General features: G+C 34.7%; 1 protein-coding gene across 1 annotated transcript in view; it reads left to right on the top strand.

Moving 5' to 3' along the window:
* The window catches only part of MAK10 (MAK10 homolog), a 93344-nt gene that overhangs the window by 46849 nt on the left and 23541 nt on the right, over positions 1-22954 (top strand). The window contains exons 3-10 of the mRNA XM_089832927.1: positions 2915-3055; positions 3195-3362; positions 4092-4242; positions 4602-4681; positions 6852-7118; positions 7210-7353; positions 7903-8037; positions 8139-8237. Of these exons, the coding sequence (XP_089689053.1) occupies positions 2915-3055; positions 3195-3362; positions 4092-4242; positions 4602-4681; positions 6852-7118; positions 7210-7353; positions 7903-8037; positions 8139-8237 (1185 nt within the window). The remainder of the gene's footprint in view (positions 1-2914; positions 3056-3194; positions 3363-4091; positions 4243-4601; positions 4682-6851; positions 7119-7209; positions 7354-7902; positions 8038-8138; positions 8238-22954) is intronic.

The raw sequence follows: 22954 nt of genomic DNA on the forward strand, positions 1-22954 counted from the left end.
TTGATGCCCTTTTTCCCTTGTCTGGACTCACTCAAATATATTTCTTCAACAGCTAAAATTCTTTAAAGTACTCCTTGACTGTTCTTTAATATTTTTTTGTAGTTTCATATTATAATGGTAATGAGTTGTTCCTCTCGGCACCTGCTATTTAAATTTTTTCTTCCTTAATTGAAATTCTCCTTTAAATAGTGGATGCAAATCTTGCAGTTTTATTTCTTAACAGCTTCTACTCAAGTCTGTGGCAGTTATTATTTCCTGTACATTCCTTGTGCTTTCTTCTCACATATGGGACTGCACACCAAGGAATATATGGTCACGGTTTGTCCCTTCATAAAATGAAGCTTATAGATTCAATGCTCCATGGTACACCAAATTAGTCTTTTGCAGATCTTGACCAGCCTTAATGTACCCTTTTGTACAAGAACTTGGATTTGTATGGCTACAACATGGAACCGTATTCAACAAATTTAATATGAATTTGTTATTATGTATTAATTATTTAGGCCGGGGACTTTCATGTATGTTTGAGGGATATCTTTGGATCAAATTCAACTTCATCTCGCTTCATTATGGAAATAATAACTGCATCAGCATTAAGCAATATCTAATCTAATGAAATCTTAAGAAAAAACGATTCTTTGTTTCCCCTTATGTTGATGCTCCTCCCCTCACAACGAGTCCATTAGTAATATGCAAAATGTTAAGGATGAATTTTGTTATGTAATTCAATCTAGAATCTTGCCTATCAATATTTGGTTGTTGATAAATAAATTGGAAGGAATTAGGAGACTAAATTCTGGTTTTAGAAAATTTATGTTTCTATCTAGGGGATAGTGATATTGATTGTGCTGACATGACCTAGAAAGAGGCTTTTTTTAATTTTAGAATCCTATATATACAATCTATATAACATATGGAGCTGGTGCAGGAAAAAAATGACAAGTAGCCAAACACCTGATGACTGTTAGAATAATTATCTTACACAGAAACAAATCTTTTCTTAGACACGACATGGCCAATGAAAGACATTACGTCACAAAACTGAAGAGGTATTTCTGATATCATCCAAGTGTTGATAGTAGTAAAAAATTACAATGACAAGGAAACCTCCAACTATGCCACCTCATCAACACAATCACAAAAGGGAAGACTATTAAGTCATGAACGACAATACCTCATGAGCTTGATAAAGACACTTATATGAAGTCTCATAAAGGCTAGACAGTGAGGATGCACAAAACATGAATTGTCCACGGAATAAGTAGACCCATATATAGTGACATCAACAAGGAACTGAGACAAAATGAAGATCAGAACAATGAAGTCACTCAGGTTTAACATGGAAAGAATAAACAATTCAACACTATGAAACTGAGAAGGCTTGAGATTGGATTTAGTTCGCACAACCATTGCAGGTAGGAATGATCTCTGTTTCAGCTACCAAAACAGGTATGAATGATAGTTCCTTCCACTAGCAACAATCAACACATACAAATTGCCCATAAAATACTCATTACAAACTACAATGGATAAACGAACTAATGAACAAGAGGATCTGCCGTATTTATTGTTATCCAACTTAGCTCTGATACCATGTTAATGTTTTGCCCATAAATAAAGATAAACAACAATAAACAAAATAAAGAACACTAACACACAGAAAGACAACGATTTATCCTGGGAAAACTCTCCAACTTGAAGGAAAAAACCCAGCGACACTGAAAAATATGGCTCTTTTATTAAATAATAGAGGTACGAGTACAATGCTTCTAATTGAAGACAAAACTCATCACTCAAAGCAATGATATATATATCTAGAATTGAGAGACTCGTCATATCATAACTGAAAGTTTTTTTTCATTTTCCAAATGTGTCTTTTCATATTTCCAAACACACATCTCAAACACGTCTCTTCATATTTCCAAACGTGTGTGTATGAAAGAGCCCAATGCACAGATAATTAGGATATCTCTTGCAGCTACAAACATTGACATATTTAACACTTAAAAACCCTTGGACACCCTAGCGGAAACACATTGACCTAAAATGAACCCTAAAAGGTGAAAAACATGTTATGAAAAAAATGGTGGACAAGTGTTTTGCCCTAAATTATGAGTTTTTGACTTTTAAGCCTGCAAATTTTCAAAAGCTTGTGTTGATTTTGGAAAATATACTTGGGGCCAAGCAATATCTTAAGGTAGTTGCCTCATTTTTATGCTTTCGAGGACTTTACCAACTTTTGCAATCAAGGTGAAAGTGCATATTACATATTAAAAGTAAATATACAGATATATAGATACATGATATAAATTAAAGTCATGTAAAAGAGGATGTAACCAATTGTTAGATGATCATTTGAGGGGCCTTCTCTTGGATGTAGCTCTTCATAACTATCACATAGTTTTTTCATCATAATTTTATTTTTTGACTGTGAAAGAGACGAGAGCAGTTTGATAGCTTGATATTATTCCCATATCTTGTGCAAATTGCTGTTCTGTGCCTCAATCGTTTGTTTTCACAAGGGTTGGAGATCTTATTGGAGTTTTGTTTTTACACTAGGCTCATAATAGTATCAAAGAGAAATCAATCCTGTAAAAAGTATAGCTCATGGATGGATTTGTCCTGCCACTAGTTTATGTTAATATGGAGTGGTTCTATTTGCTAAAGTTTTAAAGACATAGTTTTTAATTTATTGTATTCACAATAGTTTATGTAACTCTGGAAAGGTGTAATCATACTAGTTGGCATTCTTTTTCCTTGTCATTTATGTTCTTAGTGCAAGTCTCAATGTTATTGCAAACCCTTAATAATCACAGTTGCAAGGGAATGCAGAATGTATCTTTAATACAGCTGAACATTGAATGTAATCTGTTACATTTTACAATATTTTTCAAATATATTTTTGGTTCACCAGATTATGGATCCTAAAATGGATGCTGGAATCACTACTTGTGGTTTCCATTCTCTTGAGGAAGCTATTGAGAGCAATGCAGCTCCAATTAACTTGAGTGTCTTAGAGACCATTAATGTTATGGACCATCTTCTTGCATGTGAGGTACTGTTAATTTATAATTGTTTCTTTAAACTAACCCAGACAATCTTCTTGCATATGACGTACTATTAGTTTATTGTTTTTTCTTTAAACTAACACAAAGCTGGGTCTATGAAATAACACCTTTTAACTAATTTTTCAGGCAACGTGGCACAAAGGGCATTCATTGGCTCAGACAGTGTTTTCCTGCCTTTACCTTCTAGATGTGGAGAGAACATCTCCGAATCCTCTTTTACATTCATATTGTAGAACAGTGCGCGCAACTTGTGAGCTGATTCGTTCAGCTGTTTCTGATTCCCGCACCCATGAAGTAAATTTTGTCTACTTTTACTGAACATTCTCTTATTCTTGTCTTTTATTGATTTCCCTTCTGATTGTAACCATCTAAAAATAAATAAATGTTAAGAAGTTCAGAATCCAGTTACATTGTATGATAGGTCAATCAATTTCATGCTTGGGGTGTCTCCTGACAGGAACTAGGTCCCCATGGCAGTGAAAATGATTTCTTATCAGTCTTTAATTCTCTTTCAGAAGTCAATGGTAGTTAATTTGGGCTTTCTATGTTGTATCTAGCTGACATATTTTGATTTAGAGGGCCTTAGTTTCCTTCGCTGTTCTACAGGGATGCATTTGCTCCAAAGAAACCCTATCCTTGGGATGAGGATTTTTCTGGGATGCGGGGACTTGGGGGTAAACATCACCCAACAGCACTGTCACCTCTGTTAGGAATGTCATCTGGTTGCTTACTGTACGGCATGCATCATCCTCAAATTTAGGCCTTTGGTTCCCCTGTCCACCAAATACATCCCCCTGTTGGGAAATTCTGTGGAACTATGGACTTCCTTAAGCCTGTAGAAATACAGCATGCTCAACTTCAGAGTGACTTGAAATACATAGCATTCGTCTCCCTTTTTTAGGCAAGGGATGGGTCATTGATGATTTGCAGTTGATTATGTGCATGTTTGTTAAATCTAGCTTTCTATACTTTCTAGAGTAGTTAATGAGATTATATTCCATACCTATATACCTGATTACACAGGAGGAAGATTTCTTCACCATGGCATTTGGCTTGGTGTTAAAGAAAGAAGGTGATGAGAAGTGCCTGTCTATGTTGAATGCAGTGGAAGAGACAATATCTCGACAACTGCGTGCTTGTAAAAATTCTGTTCCGAAGAAGAAATTAACAGAAGGTATTGGTTATGTAATTTATGGGTTTCTTATTTGTAATTTATAGTTTTTCAAGTATGTTTGTTAACTGTTGCCTCATTTTAGTGCTGTACAAAAAGTTGTATAAACATGTATCTGTCCCCTATAATGAGTGCATTTAATGTCAAGTTAGTGATAACAATGGAATATCCCAGTGGGTAATACTTGAGATTCAGTTGAGAATGTATTGTACGTTGTCAAATTCATGTGTCCCTGTAGCATAAGAAACTCATGTTAATGTGCTTTAAATTTTTTGTAAGAGAATGAACAATTAGATCACTTTTAATGTAATAATCTTTTGGGTTTTGTGTAATACGTGGACATGCTTATTTTGTTTGTACAGATTTCGAACCGTTACAATCAAATCCTGAACTTGAAGGAGGATATTGCAAAGCAGTTTTATGCCGTTTACGTTTTCGAAAGGTTGCTTATAAGTTCCCACACCCTGTTTATCTCTGCTTTTTACATTCATGACTTTTATTTGGATTAGAAAAAGTAGCTGCTTTGCAATACAAGAAAAGAAAAACTAACAGTGGTAGGTACGATGCACTTGATTACAAGACATTAAGATTACAGATTTTTTGTTTATTCAGTCCCATAAATTACATAACAGAGAAAAATTCCGAAAATGCTGCAGATGATATATTCAATACAAGTTAATAGAGGTAGAATGCAAGTGACTACATGACATTAAGATTTCAGAGATTAAGTTTATTGAGCCTCATAACTCAGAGATAACAGGTATCAGAAATAGCTGCATTAATTTTTTTAAAAATATTCAATACAGAACAAGTTAATAGAGATCATATATACTTTGATTACAAAAATGTAAGTTTTATAAAGATTATGTCTGTTTTTACAATCTGGCACCCTATATCGCAAAACTCACAGGTATTTTGGATGTATGTTGCTGTTTATGATATGCCAAGTCTGTAAAAATAGGATAAATTTGTGAATTCAAAATGCAAATGCTATTAATTTTCAGAAAGTAAAATAATAATAAGATTCATAAATGCAAAATTAAAAAATATAAATAATTTAGTATCAATTCAGAAATATTCAGAATACATCTATTTTGAAATATGCTACATGAAAATCCTAGAGAGGTTAGAAACCCTCTAGCTTCAATTATTCATGCAGAAATAGCTCCATTCCAGAGTGCTGGAAATTATATGCTTTGACATGTCTAAGTTTTTTATCGATCATGTACTTCATTGTGTGGTACAGTTCTATGTGATTTATGTTGTCAGGAATGGCTGAATAATCTTGAAGGCTAAGTAGAATCTAATGACAAACTTGCTGCTAACATGGAGTATGCGTCTTTCCCAATTTAATCAAAAGTACAACGCGTGCACAGATCTCTTTATCGGTTCCTTTTGTTCTGTGCTCTTCCTAGTACTAATCAACATATTGATAAAAAATATTTCGCAAAATCTTGTGAGCTTTATGCAAAAATGAGAAAATTGCATTTAGTTTTTTATACAGTGCAATTGAGTGTGCCTGACAATGAAAGCCTAGTGTTATCATTTTGGAGGCACAGGTTCATGCAAAGGCCCAAATCTGGAAGGGGTTAGCAATGTATCCACAATAGTCAAAGATCACTGAGATGTACGGGCTACTCTTATATTTTGAATGCTCACTTATAGTCGGTAGGCTTTAAATGATCTATACTTTCCACCTATTCAACCAGCTATGTAAAAATTTTTCCAGCACTTCTCGAAACCCTTGCTGCAAGTCCTCTTGAAGTCTTCAGGTTTATGGAGACATAACCATAAGCAGCTCTGTTGTAGTGACAGATTTTGTAGAGGGGAATGTGTGTAGTATTCCTAACAGTAGCTAGATTGCTGTCTGATAAGTTTTGATCTCAGTTAATTAGCCAGTATTAGTCTCTGACTTAGACAACTATTTGGTGACTGATCTCTTTAAAAGGCTGATAAGTTTTGATCTCAGGTACTTCATAGAATTAGCTAGTATTTGATCTTAGACTTAGACAGCTATTTGGTGACTGCCCTCTTAAAAAGTTAAATTAATATTTTCCTATGCAATTAACAATTTTGATATAAAATATATAATCAATTTTCTACAATTCATGATGTAGAAAAGCCTATGATTTTATAATTTATTCTTTGGTGTACTGATTATCCAAAACAATGGTTATACAAGATATAATATTTGTAAACGTTCTTGACTATGCTTGTTCATCTATTGGAAGTGGCATGATATTGTGCTTGTGCAGAGTACTGCAGAATACTGTTTCTGTTGTGGGGCATGAGACAAATGGGGAAATCATTTGGTAGTGGCTTATGCTTCAGAATATATTGAGAATATTAGTATGATTCAATGAGCAAATGCAGAAATTTAATGATATAAGGATTTGATTAAATGGGGATCTGTACTACTTGTGTCTTATGCAATGCATGGAATGAACAGTATTAGTATCTTAGGTTAGAAGCTATTTCTATATGCCACCTACTGCTTATTACCTTTGTGGAAAAATTGATCTCCAGGGATGGAGCAAGAAAAGTACTTAGACCTTGATTTGCAATATTTTACAAATTAATAAAAATTCTAAACAGGGATTTGTTTTTAATAGGCTTTCTACCATGCACTGACATATATGGGCAAGCCCCAAGGAAGGGGCTTAGAGATGGCACACAAACACATTCGGTCAGGGTTGATAGAGTTGGCTGGGATTCGTGAATCATCTATATTTCTATCTTCTATACCAGGAAACACTTGCAAGGTTGATGATAGCACTACGGCATCTGGACAAATGGCAGTTGGTTTTGATGATAGCATAAATCGTCGACTACTAGCCCCTACACCGCCACGCTCGATAGAAATTCTTAACTGGAAGATGGTATGGTGAATTTTTAGTTTTGTTGCTGGAGATATCTTCTAAATAATATCAAAGCCTTTTGAAGTTTAACAAATCAATATATGCTTTGCAGGCCATGGATTATTTTGAAAAGCTTCTCGAAGATCTAGATCAAATATGCTTAATGCCTCTTAATCTTAGTATTGAAGAGATTTTACAGTTCACTGTCGATTTCCAAAAATCTCAGCCTGATTTGGTTGCTAGATCACGGCTTCAGGTTTAACCATTGAGCTTTTCTTCTCTACAAGTTTTCCATCAAATTCCTTCTATGTTTGTTCAACTCTTTTCTGAAATATCATTTTTCACTTACTGTTTGTAAGATTTAAAGCATGAAATTTTTTAATCTATACTAGTTGTGATGTTAACAGAGATTTCCCATATGAGTAGAACCTCTCAAAAATTGGCATTTTATGCCACTGTTCCAATTGATTTTTATCTATATCGTCTTCATAATTAGTTAATTTTAATTGCATGGCCATATAATTTATAAATTTAATAAGTTTCTATATAAATGTTACCTCTAGCGCTGCTATATATATATATATATAGATATATATATTTCTATTTCAACACTAAATATCATTTCCAGATCTGTAAAATTGGCTTTCCATTGAAATATTCTTATGCTTGAAAATTGATTTCAGTTAGTCTGTCACAAAATTGTTACCGGATTAAGAATAATGGTTATAAATAATTTAGAGCTACAGTGGCTCCAGCAAATTAATTTCACTCATTTGTGGTATTTGTGATTCTTGTTTGAAAGCAGCTTTTACTTGTGCAAGATGGAAAGCTTTTTGGCAGGGACCTTCTTTCTGATGTTATTTGTAGAGCTATTAACATGCCACAGCTCTCAAACAATCAAGAATTCCCTAAACACTATATAGTGATACAGTTGGGACGGGTGAGTTCAGTTTTCATCTTTCATGTTATTTCATTTGAAGTTTTTTATACATCTATAAGATGGATTCTTACATTTCATTATTTGTTTTGATTGCTGTATAGCTTATGCTCAATTTGTTGAGAATTCTTTGCACAAATACTGCGTGGCAACGGCGTAAACTTGGTAAAAGCTTGCAAGAGTGGGGCACACTTTTTCATCAGGTGTGTATGTTTCAAGTGTTTGAACTATTGATCTGAGGACAATAGATATGTGCAGTGAATTACACTTTAGAAGAAAATTATGCTAAATAGTATTCAGGAAGTTTAGAAACACATTGCTAGCATGCCTTTGATTTTCTGAAGAATGTCATCGATAAATTTAAAGCTAGAAAATACAAATTTGAGTGAAATTTATTGATGCACACTTATCTTCCATATTGAATCTTTTTTTTCTATAAATGCACTCTATCATGAAGTATTGAACTGAGAGTTCACTCCATCACGTCCACTCCATTGGGGGGAAAATGCAATATTAATTTGAATATAACATATATTTTTTCAACTCTATATTATAAGAAATAATATTAATTTTTATTTTACTTGTTATAATTCTTTTGGGGCCAACACTTTGCATATTATGGTACTAAAGGAAATTCAATCTCACACAAGATCTTTGCCATTTTCGAATTCTTCTCCTCGAGTGAACATGGAATGATAATTGAATATTGTTGATTACAAAGGAAAGAAAAGCTCCTTAAATAGAAATTACACGTAGACTTTCTAAAACAGAAACAAAAGATAGAAAAGAAATAATCTAAATAGGAACTAAAACAAAAGATAGAATATAAATATTCTAAATAGGAAGTAACTGCAAAAACAAAATGCCTAACCTTTTGTACTAAATGATCATAATAGAAATTTTACAATATTTCTTTTAATACCCTGCCTTAATGCTATAAGATTCTGCATAAACTGCCCCACAAAAGACTTGACATAAATTGCATGTGGTTTGACCATAATGACCATAAATGCATAGAAAGTTGACTCCTGATTAGAATGCTTTGCAACATGAGCCTGCTCCTGAGACCCTTCCTAGTTGAACTTCTGATCAGCCAATCACTTTCTACAGAATTTTTGAACGTGACCAAGTTTGCCACTATAATGAAATTTGACAGGTTTTAGAATTCTTTGAAGAATCTCTGCGTCATCCTCTCTCCTGAGGAGACTTTCCTTTTTGCCTTCCTCCTCAGTAGCAAACACTTGTTTCGCATTGGCGATCTTCTTCAAGTCAACACTATTGGAAGTAATGTTGAGAGTTTTGATGAAGTGCTTATAGAATCGTTGTAAGCTTTCAGTGTGATCCGCTATGTCTTCTTCTATCTTGTGACCAGTGGCCTTTAGATGATCATAAATGACTTTGATCTTTGTGAGATGATCTTGCAAAGACATCTTGTCAATTATCAAATCGATAATAACATAATCTCAAGGATGAGAACTATGCTTCTATTTGATGTCTTGTGCAGATATTTAGGCTACTCTAGATCTCTATAGTTTATTGCTTGATGGCAATTCTGGAAGCATATCATGATCACCTCTCGGTTACACTCATCAAACATGTCTTGGTCATTTCCTGCTGCTGTGGGGTGATTAATTTTACCTAGAAGAATCTGATCTAGGCACCAATACTCAAAATTAGTGAATATATTCCTGCTTCCACGTATTGTAGTTCTTTCCATTGGACCACTTTGTGCCTTCCAACATGATGTTTAGTGATAAAGCCATCTATCCAGCTATCCAAAGACACAAAAACTACGATCAACTTCTCAAAGACTTTGATTTTTGTTGATAAAAGAATCAGAAAAAACTCTGAGACCATGATTTTGCCAAAAATTGTCAAAAAAATTTGCAAACGAGCACCTATTTTTGTGGAAAAATCATCAAATTCTTGATGGTTTAGAAAACCCACTAGGGAAAGTGACCTAGTAACCGTTAAGATGTCCAATAACCATGATCCATAGTTACACCGCCTTTGTGGATATGTGGATATGGGGATCTCAGGATAGGTTTCCAGACAATAGGGGGATAGAGGGGCTGCACTTTGGAGATGGCGGGGGACAGTGACAGGGGCTTGGGGGGGGGGCGGGGGGTGTTGATGTTTTGTAGCTTCAATAGGATAAACATATAAGACAATACTAATTTAGATATATATACACATATATTTATTAGATATGAGATATAATTTATATATATGGTCATTATATATGAGATACAAATTATATATCTAAGTATTATTATATTAGAGAAATATATATATATATATCTGTGTGTGTAACTATAATTAAATTAACATTATCAGATTTCCACAATCCATTTGTCTCATTATATTAATGAATAGACATGTCAATGGGACATATCTCTTCTTGGTTTATTCTCCATATAAATGGAAGAGATCATTTGCATTTGGAAAACACATACCATAGAGGCAGTGCCATTACATTTGCAGCAATCCTTCAACCTTAGCATGATATCAGAGCCAAGCTGCAAATGTAAAAGAAGATACATTTTAGATGATAGATAACATAAGAAGAGTCTGCATCAAAGAGACATGGTTAGCAGATTATAAAATATTAGAGATTAACAGATCATCAAATCAATGGGAAAAACAAAGATTAGAATTGTTTTAATCTGTAGAACATCTTGACATCGTAAAGGTACTACTACTTCATTCTTTGTGGCAGAACGACTTAATGACGAAGATGGATGATATGGTAGATGCACAATTCATGTTGGAAATTCCAGATTGCCAACATCCACAGTTTAGATGAGAAATCTGTTCTACACTTTGTGGTTGAATATGATCAATTTGCTGTAGTCAGTGCTTTACTCACAAACGTAGGACGAGATAAAGTGACATCCATGTAATGCGAGAGACACCGCCAATAGCAACATAGGGAGACATTAAAGGTAGTGATGCCAAGTCTATCTGTGTGTGTGTAACTATAATTAAATTAACATTATCAGATTTTCACAATCCATTTGTCTCGTTATATTAATGAATAGACATGTCAATGGGACATATCTCTTCTTGTTTTATTGTGCATATAAATGGAAGAGATCATTTGCATTTAGAAAACACATACCATAGAGGCAGTGCCATTACATTTGCAGCGATCCTTCAACCTTAGCATGATATCAGAGACAAGCTGCAAATGTAAAAGAAGATACATTTTAGATGATAGATAACATAAGAAGAGTCTGCATCAAAGAGACATGGTTAGCAGATTCTAAAATTTTAGAGATTAATAGAGCATCGAATCAACGGGAAAAACAAAAATTAGAATTGTTTTAATCTGTAGAACATCTTGACATCGTAAAGGTACTACTACTTCATTCTATGTGGCAGAACGACTTAATGACGAAGATGGATGATATGGTAGATGCACAATTCATGTTGGAAATTCCAGACTGCCAACATCCACAATTTAGATGAGAAATCTGTTCTACACTTTGTGGTTGAATATGATCAATTTGCTGTAGTCAGTGTTTTACTCACGAACATAGAAGGAGATAAAGCGACATCCATGTAATGCGAGAGACACCGCCAATAGCAACATAGGGAGACATCAAAGGTAGTGATGCCAAGTCTACTTGAGGGCAGACTCAAACAAATTAATCAAACATCGCTAGCATGGTATGTACCTTGACAGTCTTGTCCACATTAGCTGAAAAGACCAATTAAGGGATATTACCAAATCAAAATAAGTTGGAGCAATATACATTAAGGGAGAATCTATTGAATATTACGGGATTAAAATAATTACCGCCTTTGTTACCAAACGCACGGGAAAGTGCCACCTAAGAGGCAGTGCCATTACATTTGCATCGATCCTTTAATCTTCACAATATAAGACATAAAGATTTAAAATACCAATTTACTAAAATTTAAATACTTGAACATTGCATTGAACATGAACATGAAAGTGTAACATTGAACAATAATTATTTATGTTTTATATACTTGAATCAGCAAATGGAAGAGTTCTAGCTTCTGTTATATAAATATTAAATGATATTAGTCATAGATATCAAAAGTATGAGTATCTCATCATAAAGATGATTACATTGAGCAACATGATATGATATTCAATGTTCATATATCAAAACAAGTACAAACTACAAAATCAAAATGCGAAGGCCCAAATTGTAGTGAGTTAGGCCTCTAATCATCCTTGGGGAGGTCAACAAACTTGTTATCATCGAAACTATCATAATCTCCAAGGTCAAGAGCTGTGAAAGAAACACCAGCCAACCTTGTATCTGAAGTATCCTCATTGTCGTCAATCTGTGGTGGCTTCTCTAGCCCTACAATCCATCGTGTTGTGGGGCTCTCCTTGTACACATGGGTCCTACGATCAGTGATATGCAAGACATTATTCTTCTTGGCTCTTTGAGATTTACACCTTTTCCTCTTAAGAGAGTGGATGGAGCTTTAAGTAGACTAGTTTCTCTTAGAAGTTGAAGGACTAGCTACCTATGGTAGCAATCAAATGACTAGTGAGAGAAAAGTGGAAACTATTAATTTCCCTTAAAGTTAAAAACTTTAAAAGAGAAAAGTGGAAACTATTAATTTCCCTTAAAGTTAAAAACTTTAAAAGTTAACACTTGAAAAGTTAAGACATTTCTTGAATACATAATAAATAGGTTCTAAAGGTGATGAACTAGATACTTGGGACAACAAGCCCACCACAAAATTGGATCCTCTTGTGCCATAGTGTTTAGGTCCGCCTTTGCCATAACCCTAAAACCCCTAAAAGTAGTGAATTTGCTCCACTCAGTGCGAACCTTCCCAGTAGTCTCATTTATTGAATACATAATAAATAGGTTTTAAAGGCGAGGAACTAGATACTTGGGACAATAAAATGAATAGCTAGTGTGGTAGTTGTTGATTTCGATCCATGACAAGCCCACCACAAAATCGGATCCTCCTGTGCCATAGTGTTTAGAACCCCTAAAAGTAGCGAATTTGCTCCACTTAGTGTGAACCTTCCTAGTAGTCTCAAAGTCATACATCCTATCAATGCACTAAAAGACCCCTTCACCTAAAAAGTAAAAAAATCCAAATTATTGGCAAATAGAAGATGCTAGTATAAGACACAAAGGTGGTTAAAATAAGAATCAAGATGTATAAAACATAAAGGTGATTATAATAAGTATCATGAATAACCTCTTCATCCTCAATCGATGCAACTCTACCAAGCTTAGGCATGTACCACTTTGGATTCAATGCGTAAGCAATCAAGTGTACATGAGTGTTTAGGCTATCCAATCTGGATTGAATGATAGGTCAAATGTGCTCGTTGTAGAATGCTAACTTGGGGTCTCTCTCTCTTTATCATCTGGCCTAGCATAGAATCCATGAACTTGTACACCTCTTCAAGGCCAGATGCATCTCCATCCCTATATTTGATGTTATGGAAAACTAGAGTGGTAGTAGAGACTGTATTTTGCATCACTCTAAAATACATCACTTGTCACTATCTCTTTCACCCTTCTTTGCGTTGCCATGGACCCATCCCACCTATTCCACTCATTTGTCGTAAGCATGAGTTGAAGCGGCTCCTTAAACTATCATTCTCTCCAAAAGAATGAAGTAGGATGCATTATCTGATCTCAATTGGTTTTAGAAACTTGTTTTTTTGTGAAACTCTTGAAGATTGCATGTGAAGTGGTGGTTGTAGATATACATTTGCACATCTCTAACATTATTGACCACTCCCTTAATCTTGTCAATGTTCCCCCTATCCTTCAGTGCATTTTTCATGGCATGCAGACAACATGGAGTAAACCAAATATGTCTATATGCTGCCTCAATAAGCCTTCCTCAATAAGCCTCAATAAGCCCAAATCTCCTCTATAGTTGTCCAAAGGATGTCAAACTGAAAATTAACATCCTTTTGATGTCCTAAACAATCAACCACCCTGTGAAAGAATGGGCTATCAGAGCATGTAACTATGAGTTTGATGAGTGGATGGTTTGTAATGTCTGTCCACCCATCCATGATAATGGTGCATACTGACTCCTACCAAACTGCCCTCATAGTCTCTATCGTTTTACCAATCTTGGCATACTCATTATCCAAAATTGTGGTTCTCAATTCGTGCTCACCTAGTGGCACAAATGATGGTTCTGCCCCCTTCACAACCACCTACATCATCTCCTTATAATGAGATCAAGCTACATGTGGTATGCCATTGGAAAAAACAATCTACCAATGGATTCCTCTGTCTCCTCTTTGAAGCACGCACCAAACTAATCTGCTATGGGGTTAGTTTCAGTTGTCATCCTTTGTTTCCCCTTGCTCAGTTTGGCTTCAGCTATAGCACTAAAAGTGGAAGGAGGCCTTGAGGCTGCCCTTGTCAATGATGATGCTCTCAGCTGCAATCTAGGAATATGAATACATGGCTGCCCTTGTAATTTCTGCTCATGTGACTGCTGAATACACTGAATTTGTCACCTACCAAATAAGGTGGTAGGCATTTCAATTCCCAAATCATTTGGAATACCCCAAAGTTTGTTGAATTTAATTCTATAATGTAAATTTGTAGCTAGTTCCAAAGAATTATATGCTCCCACACCTTTTCTCGTCCAAAAGAGGAAGTGTGCATTCACTCTAGTGATGCTACCAAACCATTTTGTACCACATATCTCGCATTTCTACTTCCTTGTGCCAACACTTGATTGTGCCGGGGCATATATCCTTGTTGCAAATTGTCTAAGAGGTGATTTAGGATCACATTTACTCCTATTCCACTTTGTCAAAAGTGTGGAGGGGTAATCAATAGATTGTGGACGAGGTGACCAATTATTTGTGGGTTGGGATTTAGTTTGCTCATCCCCTCATAGGTGTCTTCATCATGCTTACGTTCATATTCTTGGCTACTATGAGAATGAGTTTTCAATTCCACATCATCATTACTGTGACTTGTTTCATGATTGTGGGTGCTCATTTTGATACTGCATTTCACCAAATAAAAAAATTAAAAAAAATAATACATGGTTTCACCCTGCAACTTTCTGTATCAAAATTTAAGCATCAAGAATTTAGAAATGAAACAACAAGAATCTACTTAAATCGAGAAATGAAATTCAAATAACTATAACAAAATGAAATAAGAAATATAATACTGAAAGAAATGCACATTTATTTGAAAATCAGAAAGTAAAATGAAAAATCAACAGGAAACCCTACCCTTTTTTCTTGAAAGCTATCTTCGACAAGGTGAAGAATCTTCCTCTTCTTTTTGCTACTTATCACTCCTCTTTGACTTGCTATCACTTTTTTCACTCTTACAAGTGCCCCTTTCTCAGCTCTTCACTCTTCTTGTTGCTGTCGCAAATTTGAAAACAATAAGAAAACAAAAATGAATGCAAATGAAACCACATAATGAATGCAAACAATATATCACAAGTCATGGGCCACACAGGCCGCAGGGTTAAGAAATAACCAATATGATATATATATTTTTAAATCAATATATTTTTGTTGTTTGGACAGGGGGAGGGGTCGAGGCAGGCGTTTCCGTCCTCCCTCTCCCCTAGGGGATGTTAGTACGTGCCCCTGTCTCCTCCAAAATAGTGGCCGATTGGTGGTGCCATTGGAGATGCCGTAATGATGTCCCCATCTCAAAGATAGTGTTGTGTTTGAGGGGGGACGCATACTTGTGTTACATTGCCTTTGACCTTTTTGTCGTGTTTACCCCTCGATTACCACTATAAAAGAAGCCCCAAAAATGAAAATACATGTACTAATAGCCAATCACACATGCACTAATAGTTGATCATGATTACATTTTTTGTTGGTGATTGGTCCTTTTGTGCACCACTATTAGGACATTTCATAAAAACTATTGAGACATTTGGTCACAAGTAGAGGCATTTTTGAATGAATGACACTATTGGTGCAAAAACATAGCAAGTATCATGTGACACTTTTGAAATGCTGCTTTTTGACCATTTTGAGCTTGATGATCTATAGAGAGAGATCCGTGAATATCAAAAAGATGAAACCTTAGCTTTAAGCTCTTTAACTCACCTACTAAGATACACCTAAGAAATCGTCAAAATATGACTTGCGATTTACAAGCTCTATGTATGTACAGTTAGCTTGGGTGGCTGCTGTGTCATCTCCCCAATTTTGTTCTAAAAACTCTCCAAAAAACAGAAAACCGCAATGATTAGGAAAAGATCAGGGTTGCACTGAGAGGAAGGTAGTTGGAGACTGGATTACTTGGAGACATGTTTTATTAATACAAACGATTTATAGGAAATTTGAAAATATAATGACCTTGGACTTTACAACAAGAACAATGATAAAGTTTACTCTATATCATTAACTTCGAAGTTCAAGTACACAATGTTAAATTTTATACACCCATTGTGTCAGTTTTAAATTGATTAGATATTGAAATTAGCTTGATAAGCAGCAAGCTGATATACAAAAATAAATCTGAAATCTTATATCTATCACCTACAACATAGTTACAAGACCCTGACTCGGCAAGCTGGTTTCAGGCTTGTATTTGGACTGGGCGTCCAAGCTTGGCAAATTGAAAAACCCAAGAAATTCAAATATTTATAAGGATTTAAAACTTTTAAATGCATCATTTAATTAGTTAACATCAAAGACAATAATTGAGATAAATAGAAGCTACTTTGCACACATGCACAAGTTTACAATGGTTACATAGTGTCAAAATTCCTGCTTTATTGTGTGGGAGATGCCACCTTTTGTGTGGGAGATGACAGGAGTTATTAGGGGACCCTAGTTGAATGTCTCTTTCAATTGGAGACATCTTTGGCAAGGTCTTTGGTACTAGAGAGGTGCCTTAGTATATGGGGTTCGGAGACAACTCTCCATGCAACCTAGGAAATAAGTTGTCACAATATTTCTAAAAAACATGTGAAACCCCCCAAAAAAACTTTTAAAAACTTCCATTTTTTAAAAAACGGGTGAAAATCTTCAATTTTTTCCAAATTGTAATAATCTTTTCTAAATTTTATGAAGAAATTTCAAGTCACGAGAAAAATCATTTAAAAATATCTGGAAATAAATTCCAGGTATGGTATCTGCAAATTAAAAAATTTGCCAAACAGCCACCTCTGCTCTGATATCATGAAACGATAGTTGAATATTATTGATTACAAAGGAGATAAAAGCTTCTTTAAGTTTAAATAGAGATTTTAAGCTGAGTTTTATAATAGAAACAAAAGAGAGAAAAATAAACATTCTAAACAGGAAGTAACTACGAAAAGGAAATTACCTAAGCTAGCAAACTAATTGACTATAATATAAATATTGTAATATTACTTTAAGAGAACATGTGCGAAGGAAGAGTCTTTATTCATTGGAAAGCATGGAGAATTTTGGGGAAATCCTAAATGAGTGTGCTGGAATGAAAAACTCAGTAGCTCAGTAAGCTAGGTACACAAACCCTAGCCTTGTTTTGTCTTTTTATTTTTCATCCAAACTCTTCAGCAATTTAGCCTCAGAAATGTTGATCTATGGGGAGGCTCTGCAGATCTGCAATGGAGCTGCAGTAGACAGCAGATCAACAAGTGTTAATATTATTGGTGATATAGCAATGAAGATTAGCCGGTCACTTCAGACTATAGGGGAGTGAACCTATTTTATCACCAGTTTTAACCGAGGAGGACGTTGACCATCTATAGTAATATAGTCAGGTGTAGGTCAAGATCCAACTGTACAAGGTTGAGGTGGTTAGGACATTGTTGGCCAAGGGTTTACACTTCTGCACTTTGACTTCTTGAATGCAGATTACCAACGACCAAAACCAAGCCTCTGTAGTCCTCCAGAAAAGTTACCCTGAGCTTCTGCGCTTTGACTTCTTGAATGTAGATTACCAACCACCAAAAAGAAGCCTCTGTAGTTCTCCATAAAAGTTAACCCGAGCTTCAGATTAGACTTGGGTTCAACCTTGAAATGGCTTGGCATTGAGGAGGTTTTATTACTTCTAAACATCCACCTAACAACAATATTTATAAGCTTGTCCCATTTCCAGCTGTTGTCTGATTTCCAACAATTGGCTGTAGAACAAGGCTACATTGAAATTTCTATAGTTAAATTTGACTCTTTCTGGGATTTTGAGTAATTTGAGTCCTGTTGTTTGTGGAGTTGGTTTAAATACTATGAAAAGTTATTTAAAGGCAATAGTTTGAAACTGGTTATTCAGTTTGCTTGTGGTATTAAACATGAGTAATAGAGAAATAAGCAATGTTCCCGAGTTTCTGGGACAGTTTTTTGGGACCGTAATTTTTTTTGCCGATTTTGGGGAGGGGGTGGGGGTGACAAACGGGGATGGCTATATAAATATATGGAAAATATATAATATATAGGGAAATTTGCATATAAGCATTACATTCATGTGAAGAGATTGATAAACTATGCCATTTAAACATGTTACATCATAGAACCTTAACATACAACATTTCAATAATCAAACTCAATGCTCGATATGCTTTAAGACATTCATAATTTGGAATTATTGTCAATGTGCATGTAATATTAAAATAACATAAAAATTTGAGATATACCCAAGAACAAATTTTAGAATTTATTTCCAATAGAAACAAGAACAATGACCCACCTTCCAAAAAGACAAGGGCCTACAACACAACGGTAACTTGTGAGCTTCTCATGTGGGAGGTCTTGGGTTCGAATTTTGCTTAACACAAAAGTAATTAATTACAATAAATAACAATAATTAATGTGGGCTTCAGCCGTTTACCAATAAAATAAAATAAAATAACCCACCTTCCAAATTGAAACACTCCTATCATTTAATTCTAAAATTACACTTCCAATTCGTTGTAAATGGACTGATATATACCAAAAGGTTCTCTATACAGTTCTGATCATGATATAGGTTTGTTATAGTAAGATAGTATCTTGATGCAATTTCCAATATTCATCATATCTTCCACAAAGGACCCAGATCTACCCAAGACCATCCAAGCCCTGATGTATTGCTAGAAATTGACATATGGATGCATGTTGTAGGTCTATGATGCATTTTTTAGACTTTTCCAGCGCCTTGCAAACAGTTTGGTATATAATTCTGAGCATGGAGCGTGACTGTAATAGCAATATTAATTCCATGATTTTTAACGTAATGTTGTCAAATACTAATCAGAGAGCCCCAAATTGTTAAGAATACTAACCAGATAACCTACAGGTCTGATAGTACAGACCATACTTAGGTCTGATAGTACAGACCATACTTCCTCTTTAATGGTATTATATCTCTAAAATTGGCTTTAGATAATATGTATATCTCTTCTATAGGAGCCGGCGACTTCTCATAAAACAACAGTATGATGCTTGACTAAACTAATACATAGTTAGTAAGGCATTATTAATTTTGTTTTCCAGATTGCTGACTTAGGAAGAGCTTAGTTAGTGCTGATTTAGGAAGGGTTAAAGGGACATACCCTTTAGGAAGGATATATAGATAGGTTTTAGATGTAGATTAAAGGACACACAGCAATAACACATTCTGCTCCTCTAAGCATTTATATCCTGCGATTTATATCTGAGATACTCCCTCATAATAAAAGGTTGAATATTCAGTATTAGATCTGCATCAAAATAAGCACTAACTTCATCAATATTCAAGAGAACTTAGAAGACCATTCTCAGCATATAAGACTGGATTAAAAGTCTGATTCAGAAATAAGGAATTAGCAGAAACTTTACATGGTATCAGAGCCAAGTTATCAAACTTAGGGCTCTGCAAAATTCAGTTATTAGACGCCATATATATTTAGTAATTTTCTCCTATCTCCAATGGCATACACAATCAGATCCAAGGACAGGTTTGATGGGAAAGAACATTTTGAAGCCTGGAAATTCAGAATCATGATGATTCTTGAAGAGAACGATGTAAAACAATTCGTTGATGGAGCATCCAACAACCCGCAGTTGAACCTCACAAATATATTTGGAGCAAAGGAAATAGAAAAGCTATTCAAATCCTCTTGGATGGAGTAAAAAATAATATCGTACCTATGCTTACAAGACATCAAACTGCCTTTGATATGATGAATGCATTACAAAATGCATATGAAGTAAACAATGCAACTAGGATTCTTGCACTAAAAAGGCAACTGAATCATATTTAGATAAAGAAAGGAGAATCAATAAATTCTTATTTCCTAAGAGTTGCCGGCATTAGAGATGAACTTTCAAGTATAGGAATCACAATCAGTGACACAAAATTAATGCTTATGGCTATAGATGGATTGCTAGATTCATGGGAGACATTTGCACAAGGAATAAGTGCCAGAGATAATATTCCGAACTTTAGCAGACTCAAGAACGATTGTCTTGAAGAGGAATCCAGAAAACTAAAGAAAGGAGGGAAACCGAAAGCAGAAGATGAAGAACTTCACGTTCTTAATACAAACTCCTATAAGGGCAAGAAGAAGCATTTCAAGAAGAAAAAAGGAAATCAAAAGAATGGAAAACCTAAGAAAGAACTATCTAAAATAAAGTGTTTCAAATGTGAAAAATTTGGACACTATAGATTTAATTGTCTTGAAAATTCCAAACAACAAGCAAATTGTACAAATGTCATTAGAGAAGAAGATGCTTATGATCCTGAGAACCGTGTTTTGTATTCCTCTCTATCAAATGAAATTTCAAATAAAGCATGGGCCACTATCAAAGAAGGTTAACGGTGAAGTTACCATTGGTGATAACTCAACACACTCCGTTGAAGGAATTGGAAATTGTACTTTGAAACTAAAATCAAGAAATACTCTTCTTCTTAAAGGTGTACTCTATATACCAGGAATTAGAAGAAACCTAATTTCAATTACAACACTTGAAGATGATGGGCACAATGTTGCATTCGTGGATGGCAAAGTATTAACTTGGACTTAGAACTCCTCTATCAAGAAAGCAAAGTTAATTGGTCAAAGAAAAAGATATTTGTATGAATTGAATACAAAACCTAGTCGTTCTATTCAAGCCCTAGTTCATGAAGCTGCAGATACAAATAAAATATGGCACAAAAGATTAGGGCATCTAAATTTCAAAACTTTATCAACTATGGAGAAGATGGTTACTGGATCACCTAAACTAAATAAAGACCACCTAAGTATTTGCAAAAGGTGTGCTTTGGGCAAGAACACTAGAAGTCCCTTTCATGATAGTACTAGAAAAAAAAATAATGTACTAGAATTAATTCATTTTGATTTATGTGGACCCATGTCTGTTCCTTCTCTTGGAGGATTTTGGTATTATATCTTGTTCATAGAGGACTTCTCTTGGAAAACATGGATTTATTTTTTAAAATGCAAGGAATCATAAGAAATCCTACAAAGGTTTAAGAATTCAGAACGTTAGCTGAAAACTTTTCAGGGCATGAAATTAAAACCCTTAGAACTAATAACGAAGGAGAATATATCTCAGATTTGTTTAAAAGGTTTTGTAAAGAATCAGGGATTAAGAGGGAGTACACTGTTCTTTATAATCCAGAGCAAAATGGGGTAGCAGAAAAAAAGAATAGGACAATTATAGAAGCTGCGAGAGCTATGATTTTTGATCAAAATCTAGAATATTATCTTTGGGCAGAAGCCTATTGTACTGCTGTATACATTCAAAACAAAAGTTCTCACTCCTATCTTAAAGATAAAACCCCTGAAGAAGTATTTACTAAAGTAGAACCCATGTAAGTCATTTTAGAATTTTTGGGTGTCTTGTATATATCTATGTTCCAAAAGAAAAGAAAACCAAGTTAGAACCCTTTGGGAGGAAAGCTATTTTTGTAGGGTATAGCGAAACATCTAAGGCATATAGGATTTTCATACTTGGATAGAAAAATATTGAACTTAATAGAGATGTAATCTTTGAAGAAGATTTTGCATTCCAAAAAGCCATAAGTTCTAATGAACCTTCTCCTTTATCTAGTTCTGAAAGAAATAGTGAATTTGGATTCCAAAGGGAGAGCTTAGAAGAAATCGAAGATGAAATTCAAAATATGAACCTTGAAGAAAATTCAAAGAAAAGGCCACTTTGGGCTGTTAAAACAGTTGAAGCAGCTCAACACTTTGTTGCACCTTCCGAAACAGTCAGAGAAAGCAAAAGACCTAAAAGACTCTTTGGTTATACAACAAACATGAGTGACTTATCCAAAACAGAGCCAACCAATCCTTCTGATGCTATTAAACATACAACTTGGAAAGAAGCTATGACAGAAGAATACCAATCTATTATGAAAAATGATGTTTGGGAAATTGTTCCAAGACCTAAAGGAAAATCTGTTGTTTCTTCCAAATATATATTTAAATTAAAACATGCTGCTGACGGTAATGTAGCCAGAGGATTTTCTCAGAAAAAAGGGATTGATTATGAAGAAACCTTTGCTCCTGTTGCCAAATATACCTCTGAAAGAGTAGTCTTAGCAATTGCCGCATCAAAGGGATGGAAGTTGCATCAGATGGATGTAAAAACAGCATTCCTAAATGGAAAGATTTCAAAAGTATATCTGGAGCAACCAGAAGGATTTGAAACTCATGACCCTAACGTGTTTGTTTGCAGGTTCAAGAAAGCTCTCCATGTGCTTAAACAGGCTCCCAGGGCTTGGTATGAAAGAATTGATAAGTATCTCACCAACTTAGGATTCTCCAACAATGAAGCTGATCCAAATTTATATTATAAAAGAGATAAAGGTGATATGGTAATTCTGATACTGTATGTCAATGATTTATTAATAATAGGTGATGATCATCTCATAGATCAGTGCAAGAAAGATCTAACTAGAGAATTTGAAATGAAAGATTTGGGACTCCATTACTTCCTAGGACTGGAAGTGTGACAGAATTCTGACAATATCATACTTAATCAAGGAAAGTATAC

The sequence above is a fragment of the Cupressus sempervirens genome, chromosome 5 (assembly GCF_028749045.1).
Source record: "Cupressus sempervirens isolate cs-2001-9-10 chromosome 5, ASM2874904v1, whole genome shotgun sequence".
NCBI classification, from domain to species: Eukaryota; Viridiplantae; Streptophyta; class Pinopsida; order Cupressales; family Cupressaceae; genus Cupressus; species Cupressus sempervirens.